This window comes from Squalius cephalus (assembly GCF_949319135.1).
Source record: "Squalius cephalus genome assembly, chromosome: 7".
Taxonomy (NCBI): domain Eukaryota; kingdom Metazoa; phylum Chordata; class Actinopteri; order Cypriniformes; family Leuciscidae; genus Squalius; species Squalius cephalus.
This window is the reverse complement of record NC_137128.1, coordinates 16,182,897-16,204,499: the sequence shown is the minus strand read 5'-3', so window position 1 is coordinate 16,204,499 and position 21,603 is coordinate 16,182,897. Positions and strand designations below refer to the sequence as shown.

The 21,603-nt window shown below is 37.0% G+C and overlaps 1 protein-coding gene across 1 annotated transcript; it reads right to left on the bottom strand.

Annotated features, from left to right (window-relative positions):
- Positions 1 to 1,423: 1,423 nt before the first annotated feature.
- Positions 1,424 to 17,859, bottom strand: phb2a (prohibitin 2a). Its single transcript, XM_079875673.1, has 10 exons — positions 17,633 to 17,859; positions 16,760 to 16,889; positions 16,490 to 16,574; positions 11,907 to 11,986; positions 11,554 to 11,738; positions 9,972 to 10,101; positions 7,951 to 8,054; positions 7,294 to 7,371; positions 4,120 to 4,196; positions 1,424 to 2,859 (listed from the first exon to the last, which is right to left on the bottom strand). Exons 1-10 carry the CDS (start codon positions 17,651 to 17,653, stop codon positions 2,841 to 2,843), a joined length of 909 nt encoding a protein of 302 aa, XP_079731799.1. The 5' UTR covers positions 17,654 to 17,859; the 3' UTR covers positions 1,424 to 2,840.
- Positions 17,860 to 21,603: the final 3,744 nt, after the last annotated feature.

The following is a 21,603-nucleotide window of genomic DNA, read 5'->3' as shown; positions in this document are numbered from 1 at the left end:
ACAGCATGATCGAAGAACGTTGTGGTGTTGACCTCCAAAAATAGCAGCAAAGCCGCTATTAGGTGCACCTTGCTATAGGTAAGGGAGATCAAGTCTAGTCTCCTGGCGGACAGCCATGGTGACTGGCCCAGATCTCTCGTCCCAGCATGAGGTCAGCGTTTCCATGGAGACGGACCAGCTGAGTGGTAATCTGCTGTTGTTTATGCATAGGCCGGGAGGGGAGGTGCAAGAGACAGGATTGAGGAAAGGGAGGGCTGATCACGTGACCGACATCTCCTCCACTCGCATTTGCATACCAGAGCGTTCACCGCAGCACGTTCGGCAGATCAAACCGGAACCAGTTTGGGATTACACGCGCAAAAATGAGGTCAAAAGAGCAGCGGCACCAGATCCCTCTTGTGGAAGATGTTACAATAACACAGATGCCACGGGGAAGCTATGAGACAAATGCAGCCACTCACTCACTCAAGGCTTTCTGCATTCAAAAAACACCACTGACTTCTATAGGCTGAGGGGAAATGGGGGTTTGGCCTTATGCAGCACTTCACCGGCTCCACCCTTTCCATACTCTCCTCCTCCACATGAATAGAGTGGGATAACGCATTAAGCCCCTGCACACCACTCCTGAAGAGAGCACACTTTAATCCAGAGAGATTTGAACAGTCACAAGAGACTCTATTGCTGAGGATCAGGTTGAAACGTGCTCTCGAGCGTTCAGTAAATCTGAGGTTCAGTGTTGTGTACAGCAGAACACTAGCAGAACAGTCCCTCTCTCTCTACATTACGAATCACCTTCATCTCCATGGATGCAGGATTCCAAGTAAAGGACGAGGAACTACTGGCTTTGTATTTGGTGCCACCCACTGACTAAACATCTGCTTTACTGAAATCAGTCTGTTACTCATAATCCTATTTAGGTTTTCCTATAAAGATTACTCAGTGTTACAACCTCAAAAAGTCCCCAACTTGAGAAAATTTAAAATAAACTATAAAGTAGGAAACAAAGGTCTGAGACTTCTGTTTTTATAGTTTAAAACTGGTAAATAACTGAAAGCACACATTTAAAATCAGTCAATCGAGCATTATTTAATGACAGAACCCAAGTAATTGGAACTAAAACGTGTATGAATGAACCATGTATGAATGAAAACGTATGAATAACGTTATTTTAACAGACCTTTGGACTGGTGGGGGTGGTGCTTGAGACATCTACAAGATTACAAAAACATTTTCCTAAATAGGTTTGTAGGTGACTGCATTTACTTTGAGACTTTAATTCTACATGATATCCAGTATAATATGAGTAAACAGGAAAACGTATATAGTTTGGGTACATGAGCCTTATTGATGGGGCTGCGGAGGCTGGGAAACACTGGCTATAAACAAAATAAACAAGAAGTTAAGGATGACAGAATACTTGCACCAGGCTAGCTTATATAAATTTTATTAGGGCATGATACATTTGTAGAGGTTTATTTCAGGCATTGTTGTCAACACTGCAGTCACCGAATGACAACTAGGTAGGCTACTAATCAAACTATTCAAATAAAATTTAAAGCCTCACAAATAAATTAAAAAAGCTCAACACATCAAAGAGTAAAACAAACAAAACTATTAGCCCTGACTAGCATAGGTCACTCGCTCATTGATTACTCTGCTGCGTCCTTTTTATCTGAATGCCTGTAATCAATCAGTGAGTCTAAACAGCTCAGACGATTTATCATATTACACAAACTATGCATTGTTTTGAAAATGTGAACGGTTGCAGTTGATGCTTAACATTTCTTTTTCGAAATTTTTCGAAAACTTCATTACTTTTTCGAAATAATCCATTAAACAATTTACGATTTGAGGAGAGTGTGCTAATATTTTCAGTTCCGGTCGTTTGCACACTGCGTTGTCTCAAGGACACGCCCACAATAGGGCAAATATCATGAATATTCATGTTTACTCCACCCACTGGAACAGTTTTTCACAGGAACAGAATATTACACAATACCGACAATGTTCTTAAAGGCTGAATAATTCCAAATTAATTTCCTGTTATTTTGACAGGAAAATTCAATAAAGAATATCATTTACATGTACAGCGTCAATTTTATGCAGTGTGTAAGACACTCTCGCTCTAGCGCTCTCTCTATCTTTGCGTGTGCAACTGAGTGCATCATTCATCGCTTGATGGAGAGCCAAATGATAGACATTACTATATTTGCATATAGCATGAAAATGTACGTGCATTGTAGAGGGTTGAATTTATATTTATATATATATTCTGCACTATTTTTGGAACACATACCAAATACTAATAAATTCTGGAAAGTCAAATGAATATATAATATATTTTTGTAATAATAATCAATAAAAGTCCATTTTTCCAAAAGAAATAAATATCCCCACAAATAGTCCTGAAAACACATTATTTAATCAAAATCGCTGCAAGTCCTTTTGTATCAGTCAACACTTTTTAAGTGGAATCCAACAGCAGAAAATATAGATGGTAAACGGGTATAATAATAATAAATGAATAAGTGACCATTAATTGTTTGCAATGTATATTTTTTGTAATCACCATTAGTATTTAAAGCCACCTGATTCCAAAATTCCAATTCTTGAGCTGAAAATAATCCAAAAGTCCTGCTGAATGACAAACAACGGTGTATAAATGGATATGTACGTGTGAATCTGTAAGGTCGCCAGACCCCTGTGTAACCTGAGCCCGAGCAGAACTGTACAGTGAGAGAGGCTCTGCTCAGTCACGTTTAGGAGGAGAACAGAAATATAGTGGCTCGGCAAACACTGCTTACATATGGAATGCATATGTTCTTCATGGATGATGCTCCTCATTTCCCCAGTGACAGCCTGCCAGAGAAGACAAATGCACAGATTAACCGCTGAGGGAACCATGCTGACATATGGGCGTCAATATAAACAGAAAAGAATACTTAGTAACAGGGCTGAGGGCAAAACTTGAAAATGAGTTCTGTGCACTGAGTAATTGTTTAATAATGTTTGAGAGAGAAAAAAAAAACCTGTGAGAATGGTATTCGCACCAAGAACGATTACTATTAACTATAGCTTTGGACTAGTGGTCGACCGCTATTGGTTTTTCAATGGCCGATGTATATATACACTTTATATTTATGTGAATTAATAATTAATAAATTAGACAAATTATTTAAAAACTGAATAAAAAAATAAAATTACAAATAAAGAAATTGATTGAAAAAAATAGGTTATAAATAAAAAGGAAATAACACTGTAACCAACAGGCACTCAAGGCTAATCTGGGGTGCGTTTCTCGAAAGCATCGTTGGCCAACTATGGTCGCAAGTTCCGTCGTTACCAATAGAGTTCAATGGACATTGCGATGAACTTGCGACCATAGTTGGCCAACGATGCTTTCGGGAAACGCACCCCTGGTAAGTTTGTGTGCACTTGGAATCATATTTTTTAAACAAATTTTAATTACAGCACAGTGTTAATTGCATGAATATGATATCGTAGGAAACTGAATATAGCACAGCATAGTTTAAAATCAAGGTTTCAAAGTTTGTCGATTGTGCGTCTCCAGTGAAGCATCTGATTCACACGAATATCTGACAGAATAGAATAATTTGACAGAATAGAATAAGAATAAAGATTTGTTTCAATTATATAAATGCGTATTTGCTGAATGCTGAAGGTAAACATATAATAGTGTTTGCCTTTCTGTTACTAATAATATAAAAGCAAACGCTATAATACTTTTTCATAATACAGTTTACTTTCTTTGTTTAACAGTTCAATCTAGCAACGTATTAGACAAAACTGTTAAACAGAGAATGAAGACAGAGAACGAAGACTGTGTGCTCAGGCCGCTTCCAAACAGAAAAACTTATCGGCCGATGCCGATATTTAAAATCGAAAATCTAAAAATGCCAAATATAGGCTAATATCACATCCTTGTCCTGCACTGCTCTCAGATCACAGAATACAACATTTCATGAGGGGATTTTCCCTTTTCATAACTACAACTGGGAAAGTTTCAGTTAGTTTTGAAGATCATGCTTGATTGAGGAAAGGAGACAAAATGTTTATTGTTTTAGTACATTCAGTATGTGAGGAGTGCTAGGATCTTACTTGTCAAAGTAGTCGTCCTGGAGGTTCAAAACTAGGCTGTCTGCACTCAGGTACACCTTGTTCTGAGAAGTTGCCACCTGGTGCAAAGATATAAGATTATGAGCCAAGGGCTTATATACACATACATACATTATATTAGACACACACATACAAAGTCATGTGAAATAGAAAGTACACCCTCTTTGAATTCCATGGTTTTACATATCAGGACATTATAAAAAAAAAAAAAAATGAGCTGGTCTTGAGCAGGTCTTAAAATGAGCTAAAAACAACCTCAGGGGAACATCAACACATGACATATTACACTGTGTCATTACTTATTTAACAAAAATAAAGCCAAAATGGAGAAGCCACAAGTGGCAAAACAAGTACACCATATGATTCAGTTGCTTGTAGTGTCATGTTTAGCAAATAAATTTGAATTTATCATTTTCTGTATGACTTTATCAGTCTCTCACATCACTGTAGAGGAATTTTGGCCCACTATTCTTTACAACGTTGCTTCAGGTCACTGAGGTTTGCGAGCATCTGTTTAAGCACAGATCCACTCTTAAGGTCCCGCCACAGCATTTCAATCGGCTTGAGGTCTGGACTTTGATTGGGCAATTGCTATAGCTATTCCGTTGTAGATTTGCTGGTGTGCTTGGGATCATTGTCCTGTTGCATGACCCAATTTCGCCCAAGCTTTAGCTGTCGCACAGATGGCCTTTACTCTAGAATACTTTGCCATGAAGAGAAGTTCATGGTCGGCTGAAAAACAAGCCAAAAATCCATCAACCCTCCATCAGTGTGATGGACAGTTGGTGTGAGGTGTTTGTGCCGATATGCTGTGTTTGGTTTTCACCAAATGTGACGCAGTCCATTATGGCCAAACATCTCCACTTTGGTCTCATCCGTCCAAACGACATTGTTCCAGAAGTCTTGTTTTTTTTGTTCAGATGCAACTTTGCAAACCTAAGCCGTGCTGCTGTTCTTTTAGGAGAGAAGAGGCTTTCTCCTGTCATCATGAACGAACATTTTACATGTTAACTGAGGCCTGTGGAGACTGAGGTGTAGCTTTTGGGAATTTCGCAGTTTCTCTGACCAGTGCACAGTCTGACGTTGGGGAGAATTTGCTGGGACGTCCACTCATGGGAAGATTGGCAACTGTCTTAAATGTTTTCCACTTGTGAAAAATCTTCCTCACTGTAGAATGATGGACTTCAGATCGTTTGGAAATGGCCTTATAACCCTTCCCAGATCGATGGCAACAACAACTGCTTTTCTAAGATCATTGCTGATGTCTTTCCTCCTTGGCATTGTGCAAACTGTCAAAACTTCTGCTTTTATAGAGTTGATCAGGCTTGCTAATGATCAATTAATCAAGGGCGTTTGATTAGCAGCGACTGACTGACACTTACCCTCTTAATTCATATGGAAACAGTAAGGGTCAAACTTGGTTTTTCACCCATGGCTTCTCCATTTTGGCCTAGTTTTTGTTAAATAAATAATGACACAGTGTAATATGTCATGTGTTGATGTTTATCTGAGGTTGTATTTACCTAATTTTAAGACCTGCCAAGGACCAGATGTTTTTTCATTATATCCTGATATGTAAAACCATATAATTCAAAGAGGGTGTACCCATGGGTAAGGGTGTAGCAATGCAAAGTGATAGAACAATTTATTAATCATAACCTGCCAAATTGGCAAATGCGTTGATATGCTATACCCGCCACAGTGTATTTTCACCTGCATTTATCAAGTTGGCGGGTGTTAATTGGCCTTTTTATGGCTTTATTAGATAGGACAATGTCGAGATCAGACAGGAAAGTACAGGGAGGAGAGAGAGAGAAACGGGATTGGCAAAGGACCTCGAGCCAGGAATCAAACTCGGGTAGCGCAATGGAGTGCTGCCCACGAGGCTATCGGCTCCTACGCCTTTTTTTATTATTATTGCATACTAACATAGTATATAGTAGTATGTATACTGTGCAGAGCACACATGAAATACCCAATTACCTACTAGGTTGGTTCAACTTGACCTTCCATTACTAGTGAGATCAGATTGATCAGTGATTTTTATCTCTATTTTTAATAGTTATATGACTGGACTTCCAAAAGTGAAGACATTTTGAAAATGTATTTTTAAGATAAAAATACCCTAGTTTTCATGCGTGGCTCATGTAAACTGTGGAACTGCCAGTAAAGTACTAAGCTGTTAGTATGTACCCTACCGTCCAAAAGTTTGGGTCGGTAGTACGTTTTTTTTTTTTTTTTTTATGTTTCTGAAAGTCCCATCCTATAGGCTTCATTTATTTTTTTCAAAAATACATTAAAACAGTAATATTGCGAAATATTACAATTTAAAATAACGGTTTTCTGTTTGAATATAATTTAAAAATGTAATATATTCCTGATGCAATTAAGCAATAAGCCCCGCGAAGCCGTGTTTTACAGTGGATTTAGAACAGTTATTAGGCACGACGCGGAGCGGAGTTTTTTATAAAACGGTTACTCCATAAAAATATTCATTTTAATATTTATTTTATTCATAAAATAAACACCAGCAACAAAAAAATACGCTATAGCACATTTATTCCTCCGCAAAGCAATGTAGTTCCAAAGAGGTTGCTAAGCAAGACATGCAACAAAGCATCACAAATGGCAGTTGCGCAGTAATACTAATGTAATGCGGTCACAGGTGTGTGTTTGTTGAGTAATTTACAACGGCTTCGAACGCGGCTCAACCAATCAGAATCAAGGACTGGAACTATCCGTTTTATAAAGCTGAATTTTCACCAGCTATTACTCCAGTCTTCAGTGTCACATGATCCTTCAGAATCATTCTAATATGCTGATTTGATGCTCAAGAAACATTTCTGATAATTAATGTGCAATATTTGAATATTGCAAATATAAAATATTTGTGCTGCTTAATCTTTTTTTCAGGATTCTTTGAGCTATAGTTCAAGAGAACAGGATTTATTTGAAATAGTAATCTGTTATATTTTGCTAAATCTTTACTGTCAATTTTGATCAATTCAATGCGTCCTTGCTAAATAAAGTATTAATTTTGATTTATTTTGTTATTTCACACTGGCCACAAACTTTTGAATGGTAGCGTATCAACATCTGCTAATGTGAGTCAGTGAAATTCAACCAATGATTTCTTTTGTTTGGAGAGTGTCTTACCGTTTTGGCGATACTTTGGGCTGCTCTGATACGTCTAAGTTTGAGGTATCCAGGGTTCTTCAAAACAGCTTGACCCAACTAGAGAGCACAAACACACAATAAAAACAAAAGCAAATTACTCTGTACCCTTGGTTGAGCCTTTGTTTACCGTCAGCAGACAGCCATTGACCTGCAGCCTGTTTTAGAAACAGAATTGCATCATATCAGCAGAAAACAGTGCAAAAGCAAAGTCATTTCTGAAGACACTACGACTGCAAACACCGGAACATAAACAAATCGAAAGAATGACTGAGAAATGTCCATAATGCACAAACAAAAGAGAATAAATGCTTTCAAGTGTGTTTTGGTTGCGGATAGCTTGTTGAGAATGAGGGGGCATCAGTTCAAAATAGTCTAGATGAATGACTGTGGCTTAATTATTACAGAAGCAGGATTCATTAATTATTTCTGATAATTACAGTCATTTGCCACTCACAGATCTAGAACATAATAACAGGGAATAATAATCATATGAAATGAGGTGCTTGCGGAAGCAAATAGTGAATCTGGGACGTTTGATGGTAACCAAGGAAACCTCTTATAATAATCCTGTATAAAACAGAGACATTGTTTCAATGATTGTCAATATGAGGGATAGAGAAAGCGGCAGTAGTTTACCAGTTTAGCAGCCTCAGCTTCACCCTCAGCCTGGATGATCTTCTGTCTCTGGTCCTGTTTGGCCTTCTCTACGTAGAACTGAGCCCTCTGGGCCTCCTGCTGGGCTACACGGCAACAAGAAAGAAAGCTTAGTGTGTTAGAAAATTGGCTCACACATAAATATTCTCCCTTTTCAGGCCAACCTACATAAACAAAAAATAAACATGCTAGTTCTTACAGAAATGGTTTATGCAAGATGTGTATTGTTGTTTGGTCAATAGGGAACACTGATGAAATAACTAGACCAGAGTGCCCTCTAGTGGAGAGCATTAAGATAAGCACATATTCTTTCAAAGATGCACCACTGTGGGTGATAATGTTCAAAATAATGGAGGGTTTTTTCAACAGCTGCAACTCAGATTTTCACAGGAATATATATTTAAAAATATTTAAACAGAAAACAGTTATTTTAAATGATATTTGTATATTTTAAATATTTCACAATATTACACTTTTTTATTAAATAAATGCATCCTTGGTGAGCATAAGTTGTCTTAACATAAACATAAAATCCTATACCAAACTTTGAATGCATTACTCTACCTTATACATAATTAAGACCATTTCTTCATGTCACGCAGAACATCCATATAAAACCAAAAAAAAAAACAAGAACTTATTGCAGCACAGGTGTCAAACTCAAGGCCTTATGGCCTGCCATGTCTCAGTTAGTGCTTTCCTTGTGAACATTATTTCTATGATGCGTATGATTGATCATACTGGTGCCTTTAGAACGTTCAGTGCGTCAAGTGATCAATGTGATCTGAGATGCATCCGAGCAAGAGACGGACTCAATCAGCGCTTGTTCAGTGTCTTCAACCAGTACTAGTAAAAGTATTTGTAGTTGTAAAAATGTATTGCAGTGTAGGAAACAGAATTGAAAATACACTGAAACCTTTGACCAAAATTTGTTTTTGTTTTTTTACATTTGTTTGTATATATATATATATATATATATATATATATATATATATATATATATATATATATATATATATATATATATATATATACTGCATATATTAGTGCTGTCAATTATTAATGAATTAATCAAAAAAAATCTGTAATTAATCACACCTAACATTAAAGTTTTTTAATATATTTTTATATTGTAATACTTTCACATTAAATCTGCAAAATAATGTAAAACAAGTACATTTTCCATATTTGTTTAATGGCATCTTTTTAACTGCCTTGCTAAAATGCACAAAAAAGATGTAACGCAGTGAGTGATTTTCTTTGATTAACAGTAATGACAGACAGCAGCGGGTTTATTAGGCTGCTGTCACTTAAGAGTCACACATCCAGTTTCCTCACAACTCTTTACGTTCATTGAACACTAACTAATTTAAGACTCTGCTTACGAGCATACTTGACAAAACGGGAATTGTGACAGAATTCTGTACGCGCGTTTCAAGTGTTTGTTCAGAGTCGCTTCATAGCCTACCAGTACAGATCAGAGTTCTTTTTTTTGCATCTTATCGCGTTTTAATGGTTTAAAAGCACTTGAATTATTGAAATATCACTTGATAGTATGATCATATGCAGTAATGCAGTCAGAGGATGACAGAAAATAAATGCATGCTATGTTATTTGCAGTACCGGTAAATACTATTATTATAAACTAAAAAATAAATAATCGCATGCATTAACGTGTTAAATTTGACAGCCCTATATATGTATATCATAAAATGTGCAATATCATATATAACATACAATGTGGCAAAACATCTGGCCCATCTTATTGAGTACTTTTATTTGTTGAAACCAAGACACAGAATGTGGCATTTAGACTTAGAATTATGTAATTATAAGGTATTGTGTGAAACTGACTTTATTACAAAGAGTCTCATATATCCATATATCATATTATAATGTGACTAGGTACAATATTTTTTTTAGCTTAGGCATGCTTAGTTTAGGGTGCTAGATTCACTGAATTCTGTTACGCATTAGAAAAGATGTATTTTGGTACAACTAACCAACTTGTTTGGCCTCCACAGCAGCGGTGTACTCTTTGCTGAAGCTGAGCTCTGTGATGGCCACGTCATCCAGGATGATGTTAAAGTCTTTAGCTCTCTCGATTAGATCTCTCCTTATGAGTAGTGACACCTGGCCACCAAAATAAAATGACACACAAATAAAGGCTAAGCTGATTTTCTCAGTAACTGATCACCTTATTTAAAGCAGCAACAGGCATGCAGATATGATGAGGTCCAAAAGTGAAACTGCTAGTTGCTCTATTTAATACAAAGTATGAATGTCTAAGAATTTGCCATGTCCTTCTTTTGCTTTATTGACAGCAGCATTTGAGCTGACATGAACTCCAGAAGTAAAACTCATGTTACCCAACATGACTTGGTAATGTTCAAAAGAGCATCTTGTGCTTCATTGGAATCCCAGATTTTCAATGTGGATATCTAATAAAACTGTAATACAATTTGGTCACAAGTTAATATGAATTATGTAATCGTGTGTCTGAGCTGTCGTCCCGAAGCATCAGGTGAGAGTGTGTGAAATAACAGCCCGTCGTCTTAAATAGCTCTTTAACTAGACAAAGCCTGAGCTTCTCAGACTTCGCAGTCTCACACCAGGCTTAGACTAGAGAAGCTGCTGGCGGTGTTAAAGTCAAAGGTCAGGGGAAGGTGAATTTAGGGGCTGGGACTGAATCTTATAACAAGATCAAATAGAATCCGCATTAAGATAAATACTTGATGCTATTGATACTATTCATTTGAGAGTATGGTCTCAGGCATCAGGTTATCTCTTCTATAACCACATCTTTCCAAACCTGTATATGACTGACTTCCATTCAAAACAAAGGAGATATTCTGAAGAATGTTCACACGGCTCTTTTGCATGAAAGCAAATAGGGACTGAGATTGCCAAGCTCCAAAAAATAGCACTATTTTTGCACCTTTTCTTCCAGAATTTCTGGAATTCACTGTTATTTACTCAAAATTGTGCCTGTCAGAGGTCTCAAACATTAATGCTTGTGCATATTCAAACTTGGCTCAAATTCAAACTTGGTTCAAGTCAATGACACCAAATGGCATAGCTTCTCATTTCTGCAAAATATCTCCTTCAGTGGTTGAGTAGGAAAAAAAGACAGTCATTCAGGTTTGAAACAACATGACAGAATATTTTGTTTTCAGGTTATTTATTACTTCAATACACTAATAGTACTTCAATCTTAATCTTTAATGCAAACCTGCAAACTCTGGAGTAGCAAAAAATAAAAATCTCCACGCATAGCTGTTTTTAAGTAATTAAACTCACAGCTTCACTATTTGTAAAGAGGCATTGGGCAAACGCAATATACACATGCACAAACTCTCTCTCTTTCTCTTCACTTATTAATTGAAATAAATGCTATATTACCGAAATGCTTTATCTCTGTCTGATTTAAAGCGAGCAGAAAGCTAGATCTAACAAAATAACTTGACTTTGTGAAGCATTTTCTTGCTTTTATGACTATGACTGTGTTTTTCTTCTCGGGCACTGGTTCACCTGAAGGCCGACTGTTGGCTCAGGGTGTCTCAGACTTCAGTCTTCATACTGTACCTGGGCTCTCTGTGTGATCAGTTGGGAGGCGTTGAACTTGGCCACCACGCTCTTGAGCACCTCGTTGACGATGGAAGGAAGCACACGCTCGTCATAGTCTTTCCCCAACTGCTGGTACAAGACAGGCAAGCTTGAGGCAACGGGCCGAGAAAGGACACGAAGACCTATGTTCACCATCTGAAGATCTGTGATGGACAGAGTCACATGAAGGGCACACTCTTAATGTGCTGGTCATTGACAAAGGCAATTGTGAGAGACAGGGTATGTTGCCCTAACAGCAGGCAACCTCTTTCAGGGTTTTATCATGCACATTTTTAACATTTATGACAATAAAACATCTGGTTCAAAGTCACCTTTGCTTCCAGTGAGAGATGAAATCTTCCTTGGCCTGGCTCGAATATCATAGATGATGGGGTACTGGAACCACGGTATCCTAGATGACGTAAGACATAGTTTACTGCAAAATGAAACTTTTGGCATCATTTGCTTTCCCTCATGTTGTTCTGACCAGTATCATCTTCTTTCTCATGTTGTTCTGACCAGTATCATGTTCTTTCTCATGTTGTTCTGACCAGTATCATGTTCTTTCTTTTGTGAAGAATGAAGTAAAATGTTAGGCAGAGTGCCCAAGGTCCTCTATTTCTATACATCTAAAATAGATTTATATTTTTAAAAAGACTTGCTCTGCTGAGCTCCAAAAAAACACATTTAAAGTGTCATAAAAGCAAGTTTCAACAGACCCCATAAAGAGTGTGGTGGGTTTGGTGGGGGGTAATTGAGAATGAATAAGGGAAAAACACATGAGAGGAGGCAATGCCTCCATCAGTGACTGGATATGATTGGTTATGATTGGTTTGTGCGATAAATCATGCCTCTTGTTTTAGTGCGCGTTCACGAATCAGTCTGAATTAACAAAATGAGGGCGTTATTGGGAACATGATTGTATCCAGCTATGAGGTCACCGAGGTCCAGACCTCTGTATTTTTACGAGGTGTATATAATAAAGGCTGTGAAATAATTGCCTAATATAGTATGATCTCTACTTTAGTGCTGCAAGGATAGCACTAAGATCTTCTCACCTGAGCTGCCTCAGCGGTCTGTCTGTCACCGCTAGCCAATGTCAAAATTTGAGATGACCAATCAAATCAAAGTAGGCGGGCTTTATGTTCACAGAAGCTGCTGAGCGTGAATTCCAGCGCAACACTTCAGTTGCGAGATAAGATGTAAGTAGCTAAACTAAACATTTCATATTTGACAGCAGTTTTAGGACAGAAATGTTAAACGACCGACAAAAATAATCATGCAAGCTACACTTTTGTCTTATTTCGCCATTTTGAATTGAAAATAGGCCTAATTTACATGATTCATGTAATGTATAGTAACTGGGGGCAAGAAACATTAATGAAGCCGTTTTCATCATATTATGCATAAGATTAATAATGAATGTGTACATATTGTGAATGAATTTAATAAACTAGCTTTCCTGGTAGCCTTCAGTAAATTCACTAATCTATAATGATTCATAAAACATAAATATCAGTTGACCCTATGTTTACTTTCTTCACTGACAAATGAAAAGACGTCAAAGCTCAGCTTTAGGAGGGGAAGAGATGGGGCAAGATAAGGAGATTGAGAGAAAAAAAAAAGAGTGATGGAGATGAGAAGAGAGAGCAGATATTGACAAATAATGCCCACTGACATGGTTTTAAAGCTATTGTTATCAAAATTTTTGGCCTTCAAACGTCTTAAAAAGCACATGTAGATCAGAGAAATCTACATTTTCTCAGGGGAGCCCCCAAACACCCCTAACTAGCTCATATTTGGGACCTCAGTGGTTATTAAACCCTGCAACGGCCCTGATTGGTAACACTAATTAAAAATAAGTAAACAACTCAGCCACTTGTTAAAATTAAACTTGAAATGGCCTGAAAACATGATGACTGTGTTTTAGTGAGCAATCAAATTAAAGGTGTGACTAGTGTTTACCGAGCATGATGACTGATGATCCAAAAATAAGTTTGTTAAAATAAGACTATTGAAAAAAGAACAGCTGAACATCTGTTCACAAATAAAATGTATTCTTTAAATTATTACTGCCTTTATTTATTAGTTTGGAATACATGTAAAAATGTTTAGAAAGACTAACTTGATGATATTTGTACTTGGGTTTTAATAAATAGAATATTAATAAGATTGTTAATGTAAAAATACAAAATAGAATTGTATCTGTTTTCTCTTTTGTTATGTAATGTTTATTTAACCAGAAATATGTGACACCATTTAGTGTAACTAATTTAATTAGCATTTAATTTACATTTGATTTATATATATATATATATATATATATATATATATATATATATATATATATATATATATATATTTATATGATTTATATATTTAAGACTTTGCACTCCACTGATTTATAATAAGACATCTTTCTTGAGCACCAAATCAGCATATTAGAATGATTTGTGAAGGATCATGTGACACTGCAGAGAAATGGCTGTGGAAAATTCAGCTTTGCCATCACAGAACTTAATTACATAAAATACATGTTAAAATAGAAAAAGAGTTATGTTTAAATTGTAATCAAAATACAGCAACGTGATCAAATAAATGCAGCCTTGGTGAACATAAGAGACAAAAACATTTAAAAAAATCTTTCCGAACCTAAACTTTTGAATGGTAGTAAAAACAGTTACCTTACGGCTTCAAAAGACTTCCAGTGCATGAGTCGTAAAAACTACTTTATGAAGCTTTTTGCCCTTTTTGAAGCTCGGCAGTACATCATCATCCACTTTTTTTGTATGGACAACAGAAGCTTGGATAATCTGCCTAACACCTTTTGGACTTTACAAAATGGAAAAATTTACATGGAGGTGACTAAATAGTGGCAAATTCCCTTTTGTAGTGTACTGTCTCTTTTAGGGAGAACACACAGTAGACACGGTTACCTTGTACCGAGACCGAGCATCAATAAGGTGAGAACCAGACTTGTTATAATATAAACCTAAATGTATTCAAATGAACTGAAAAGTATGCTATCCAAAGAGTAAAAAAAGATGTTTGTTGTTGTAATGGTGACAGTAGCGCACATACAAGTAGTGTTGTCAAACATACCGGTACTACCGGAACCAGTCGGTGAAAAAAAAAAAAAAAAAACTGACGGTACCAGCATTTCTGCAGTAACAGTAGCACAGGTGTATATATATAGTACAGGTAGTACGCTGATAGACGCTGCTTTTCAAATGCTCTTGTTCGCGTGAGCGCTCTGAGCATCAAAGGTTTTTATTCACAGTGTGTTTTTACAAGTGTTGAGTATTGTAGCCAATCGCAATCATATCTGTTAAGCGAATGAACACAATGGCCTATCAGAGGTGCTAGTCAGTAAGTTAGAATTAGAATTAGTCAGAATCCGCTACCGCTAAAAACACACACGCTTTTGCGAATCCTTTCATTGTAACCAACAAAGAGTAAACGTGATGTAAATAAGAGATTCATTCTACAATTAAGACACTTTTTATTATAATATAGGAGTTTTCGTGACTTCAATGAGCTTGTGCTTTAGATTGAAAGCCTTAAGGATGATTTATACTTCTGCGTCGGACCTGCGGCGGAGCCTCTACGCTCTACGCTGTGGCTACGCATTGGTTTTCATTTATACTTCTGCGTCGTTGTCTGCATTGACGTTCAATTACACATGCAGAGGGAGCATGTGAAACCCGAGAGAGGGGTTCTAGCAGACCAATCACAGCGCTTGCGTCCGCGTAGAATTGACGCATCGTTACATTTTTGGAGAGGTGCACGTCAGGGTACGCCGAAGGGTACGCGTGCTACACACAGGCTACGACCCAGAAGTATAAATTGGGCTTTAGCGATTATAAAGGGAGGCTCTTCTATTTTGTTCTGTTTATTACCCATTCACAATCTGAATACAAGTTTAGTTTTTCATGCTGCTAAATATGTACACTGTTTCTGGATTGACAACCATATTTAATATTTAATTGCGCGATTGAATCGGAAACTGACAGCTGACATTGAAAACTAACGAACGAGACAAAATGTGACAACATTTTTTAAAGTACTCAATTACATAGTTTGTGCTCTGGTACCGAAATTGGTACAGAGAACTAATGCTGTCAAAATGTCTGAAAAGCTAAATTCGAATTTCTTTCTTAAATATTAGCAAAATTCAAATTATATTTGATTTCTAAAGACAATACTTAATGTTAAAGGAAAAAAGTTGTCTTATTGTCATATTGTCTCCTATGCCCACAAGAGGACGCAAGCGAGCGCAATAAGCTAATATAATAAAATCAAACATCGCATCTTTTATTGAAATGAAATGACATTCACTTTTTAATGTTTAATGGTCAAGTATGTCGTTTTTTACCACCAACTGAGTGGGTTTTCGTCAGTAAGTAGCCTTTTTCCACTATTTTTCAAATTAACAACGCAGCCTCACTGCGCTGTACTGGATAAGCTAACAAAAACAAACCGCGTCACTTACGTCATAATGTCTCTCGCGCCTCTTGACACACCAAAAATTCAAATGCACAGTTTTTTCATTCGAATGTGGAGTTTTTTTTTTATTCGATGAATATTCGAAATTCAAATTTTATTTGACAGCCCTACAGAGAACTGCAAAATTTGACTGTTATTGGTACCAACTACTGACATTTTGGTACTGTGACAACCCTACGCAAAAGTAGAAGCCGTTCCTTTCTCCGGCACGGTTAGAGATCACACTACATGCCTGTAGATCTGTGCCCGAGCCCATCTATATAAACGGGCCAGGGCATGGTTCAGCATACACAAGTCAAACGAACTAGACTTTGGGGGTCACTAGGTGGTTCAGATGGTCTGGTGTGAGGACACTTATTATTAAAATGAAAGCCCATGGCTTGAATGACAGCCTTCATGTGTAATGTACCTGATGTGCAATCCTTCTGAAAGCACAGTGTCCATCTGCATCCCTCCAATTCTGTTGAAGATAATGGCTCTCTGGCCACCCTCAACTACACACACAAAAAGCAAAACACAATTAGTTATTAAACTCCCAATAAAGCATGCACGAGTTTAGAAAATGTGAGAGAGTAAATAATGACAGAAGAATTATTATTTTTGGGTGAACTTTCATTCATTATTTAATTTGCCCATCCTAACCATGTAATCCTTCTTTAGTTTTCAGTGCGTGTTTTACCTGTGTATGTGGCTTCTTTGACCCCGTAGGCAAGGGCTCCGGCACCGATGAGCAGCTTCACGCCCAGCCCAAGCCCTCGAGGGCCGGACCCCATCCTGCCAGCAATCTGCCTCAGCTGCTGCAAAAAGTTCTGAGACAAACAGACACATAAAGTCAAGACTTTTAAAATACACATTCAAATGGCTATTTATATTTTATGAATGATGTTGTCTTAAATCTAGGCAGCATGATATATCATATTCAACATGCTTGAACCTCCTCCAACTAATGCATAGGGATCATGATTTGAAGAGACTTGAAGCGGCAATGATAGAGGTGGGAACTGTGTAGATTTATAGGTCAAATACTTTAAAGCCATATAACTGATCTCAAGCCAGTTTTATTCAAACTCAGTTTAGAAAGAAAGACTCTTAAAAATGTTTTTTTGTGCAAGATACAAGTAGCCTGTTGAGCAGTGAGAATCCAGTAAATACATGAATGTGGGATACGAGTACAAGTAAGTTAATGCAATTCAAGTGTAACGTACCAAATTGACCTTGTGTAGGACAAATGAGGACCAACTTCAAAATACTGTTATAAATTCACCATATAACTGAGACATATTGTGATTTTAGAGAGAGCTACATCATAATAATTATATTTCAATGAAGGTCACACACATAAAGTTATAAAAGGTGCGTCATAGTGGCATAACTGAACCCTGCAAAGCTAGCACACTACTAGCATTGCTTTTTTAAAGACATAAATAAACCTAGACAATTAAATGCAAACTACTAGAAGCCAGTTATTTAAAATGCAGTTATTACCTGTCAACAAAATGTTCATACACATTTCCAATACGTTCTTTATATTTTTAAATATGATGTAACTTACTCCGGGATCTTTATTCGCCATGCTGCTGCTGTCCTGTTCTCGACTGTACGTCACCTGTGACAGTCCAACCACGTGATGCAGCACTTCCTGGTTTACCCCGTGGCACCATGGGAAATGTATTCTACTGGTGGAACTGTACTGCAGCAGTGAAATGAATGAACGTGATTAAACCGCGAAGATCTTTAACACAGCTTTCTTTAGAGCCCCGTGTAGAACCTTTTGCTCTCGTAGTTGGATTCAGCTTTCATTTTATACCACTTGTGGGTCTGTTTGTGAGAACACACGAGAGTAGCCTAATTAAACGTGTCGGGAGGTGGCAGTAGAGAACTCTTGTTTACGTAGAGAAATGCTCAACAATATTTCACACACATTTCCTTTTATGTCTGTTGATTCGCAGGTAACGTTAAATCTCATGAAAACAACTCTAAAGCTAAATATATTTATTAGATTCACATTATTGGGTAACACAATAGTAAGTACATGTAATTCATTAATATTCAGTACTTGAGTAAGCACTATTTAACTACGTCACCTTAAAATAAAGTGTAACCCATTACTCTAATGCAAATGTTTTAATTGAATGTCATTTTATTTAAATAAGCAAAAAGGCAGTGTGCAATTACTACCATGGATGTTCTTTTTATTTCTTTTTAATCAACATAAAGTCAGTACTGCCATACAGTATACTTGAAGGAGAATGATAAATAATAACCTTATTGGTCCAAATGTAATGTATTATTTCTTTAACATATTTAAAAATAAAATGTTACAGACATCTCAGTGTGTAAGCCCTTACATATTCCAGACATTTCTATCTCTCATTTCGTGTACTGGGCAACCGGCCTCAAAATTGCAGAGAGATCGACGACACATCTGTATCACACAAGTCAGTCAGTCTAATAGGTTTCCCACAGCTTGTGTGCCGTGGCACACAGTGTATTTGTTTCTATGTGTCAGAGATACCTGACATGATTGACTTTCCTGCTCCAAATCCTGTTCTGAATCTGTCACTTTTTATCCCTTCTTGTCACAATGGCAGATGGTGGATGTATGAATTTGACAAGGTGACAATAACACTCTGAACATCCATGTGATGTTCACTGTGCTGTCATTGTGTGACCTTTGACTAGTCTGACATCAGCCCATCTGGCATCTCCTGGGCTGAGGCATTCATTCATTGGCATTTACTTCAATGCATCCATGTCCTGGCCTGTTCACTAGTGTCTAAGCGACCTCAGGTCAAGTGGGTCAATAAAATAAAAAATAAAAAGTAGAGCCAAGATCAGCCGGCACATTAAAGTCCCCCTGTAGTCAATCATTTTTATCCCTTAAAACTCATCTTTGATCACCAAAATGACAAATTGAAATGTTTTTTCCATGAAAAACATTTATTCATACTTTAAAATAGTATGCGTTTCTCTCAATGCGCAACAAAAAACTCACGTGACTTTGCCTCAACAGAAGATGTGATTGGATAGCTGGACTAACCAGCAGACAAATTTCTTTGCAAAGCATCTCAAATGTTGGTTTGATCATTTTGAAATGCCTGAGCCAATATCTGTCATCAGAATGATTTGGTAATATAATGACCTCCCAGAAGTGTCTCACATGATTGCATTCTCAAACACCAGGGATCCAAATGCAAGATAACATGATGACAGCGTTTATTGCGTTACGTCTGCGCGTTCTGAGACGCAAGTCATTTATGATGTAGGGAAAAAAATTAAAACAGTTTCTTCTCCGATTGCAGCAGCTTCCAATTTTTATCAAGATATTTTGCGCCAATTTCCCAGGAAATTATGATTTTGTTCTCTTCAACACTTGAGATGGAAATGCTTTATTCACAATAAAGTATGTTTTCTGCGATATTCCAATTTTGCGCATAAGTTAAATTCGCAACTTTGGATGGAAACATATCTGATAGTCTATGCAGTTGTGGAGTTGTTTGTTACATTGTTTTGGCAGTAGGTGGTGACAAGTAACTGTTTTTTGAGTGAGTCATTGAATTATTAACTCAACTGAACTGATTTGTTCAACGCTGTGACTCATTAAGAAATAAAGAACAGTTAGTTCTGGCATGAAACTCTAGATGGCGCAGGCTGATCTTCTATTTCTATTCTTCTATTTCACCAAGACCAAATACATTAACATTGCCATATCCATTATGCCATTCTCTACTATTACTATACCAATCTCCTGAGAGTTGTCATGACAGAACTACTGTGTGTTGATGCTGAAAACGGTTTTCATTTGGGGAATAGAAAAACACAAAATAACTGGCAATTTCTAAAATGTAAATTACTCAACATTAACTTCTTTGTTTATTGAACTGCTTTATATTACACTCTCACTTCTGCTTTAGTACTGAATGTAATGGATTCCCGCGGTCTCGTGCCTACACCAAATCACAGCCTTTAATATCTGAAACAACAATACCCTTGCTCATATGATATTGCTTAATTACTTGATGCAGACTGGCTTGCCATGCTTTTATGACCATGTGTGCTCTAGAACTAATTTACATTTCAAATAGTGAAATCTTAAGGCATACTTACTCAAAGAGATGCTCATTAATTAAGGTTCATCAGTCTGCTCAGGGACAGAGGCTTCATATATATAATCTTTTCATTTCCAGCTTCAGTCTTGACTCAATTCGCACACAGGAGAACACAAGGACATCTGTGCCAAGAGTGCAGAGAGTTCAGGGTTGACTTTGATGACACATATTCTCCATCTTTGCTGTTCGTCACTTGAGAGTGGGTTGTGAAAAAGCAGATGTTAGGGTCATTAAGCATGAATGTCTGTCTCCAGGACATGGAGATTAGTTTTTGATTGTTTGTTTGTTTTTTTTGTATGATGGTTGTGAGAATGTGAGGTCTGAAACAAGTGACTCTTACAAGCAAGTGGCTTCATTTAAAAAAAAACTTGAAGAATGACGTATGGCGTCATGTCATGACGGATAAGAATTCAATGAAGGTTCACCAATTGTATGTGTGCACTTTTCAAACACAATGTTAAGCAGCACCCTGAAGGCCAGAAATTGTTTAGTAAAATTGATGCCTTTTGGCCTCAATGGAAATGCAAAATATATCAGGTTAAATAGTCGCAAATCTTATGTGTTATAATGACCTGAAATCTATATTTTTGTTATAGAAAACAAATAAATACATATGTTAAGTTTACACATCTTGCATATTATATTTTATTTAAGATATTTTGCATAATATGCAGTGATCTGCAATTTACAATAATTTGCATATCTTCATAATATGTGACAATAATGTGCATTTAATTCATATATTGTCATATATTCTCTGCGTGTACAATAGTCAAATGCATTAAATATAAATTGTAGAAAGCATTACTGTGCATCAGTCTGGTATGGATAAACTGAGGATATCCAGAATTCCCACTGCTAATATCAGGGCACACATGAGTCATTGCGAGGTCAAATCCAGCACAGAGAGCGACTGACCTGAACCGCTCAATCTGTTAACTGAGACCAAATGAGCAAATGCTTAATGGCATTGAATAATATCATAAAAAAAGATTTTCTCACGCAGAAACAGTTCTGCGCCTACAATACATGACCAGAATGAATTCCCAAAGAATTCAAGAATTAAAGGCCCCCTGAAATCAAAATTTTAGTTTTTTAGCTTTTAGTATGAATATGTTAGCCTTAAGGTTATGAATAAGCTGGTGTGTTCCAAAACAATGACAAAATTCACATTTAGGAGTAAAAGTCTCTCGCTTCCGTTAAAACGGATCAAGGATTTTTATGACATCACTGCGGACTTCAGCTTCTCATCACATCTTCTGTCCAATCAAATGCTCTCTAGAATCTAAAGCGCCCCGCCCCCTATGCGATAAACAAAAGCGACCATTGACACTTCAGGGAGCAATATTGGAGATGTGTGTTCGGTTGCTCAAACGTTCGAGATTTATTCTGTTTTCCAACTGTAGTTTGGTTA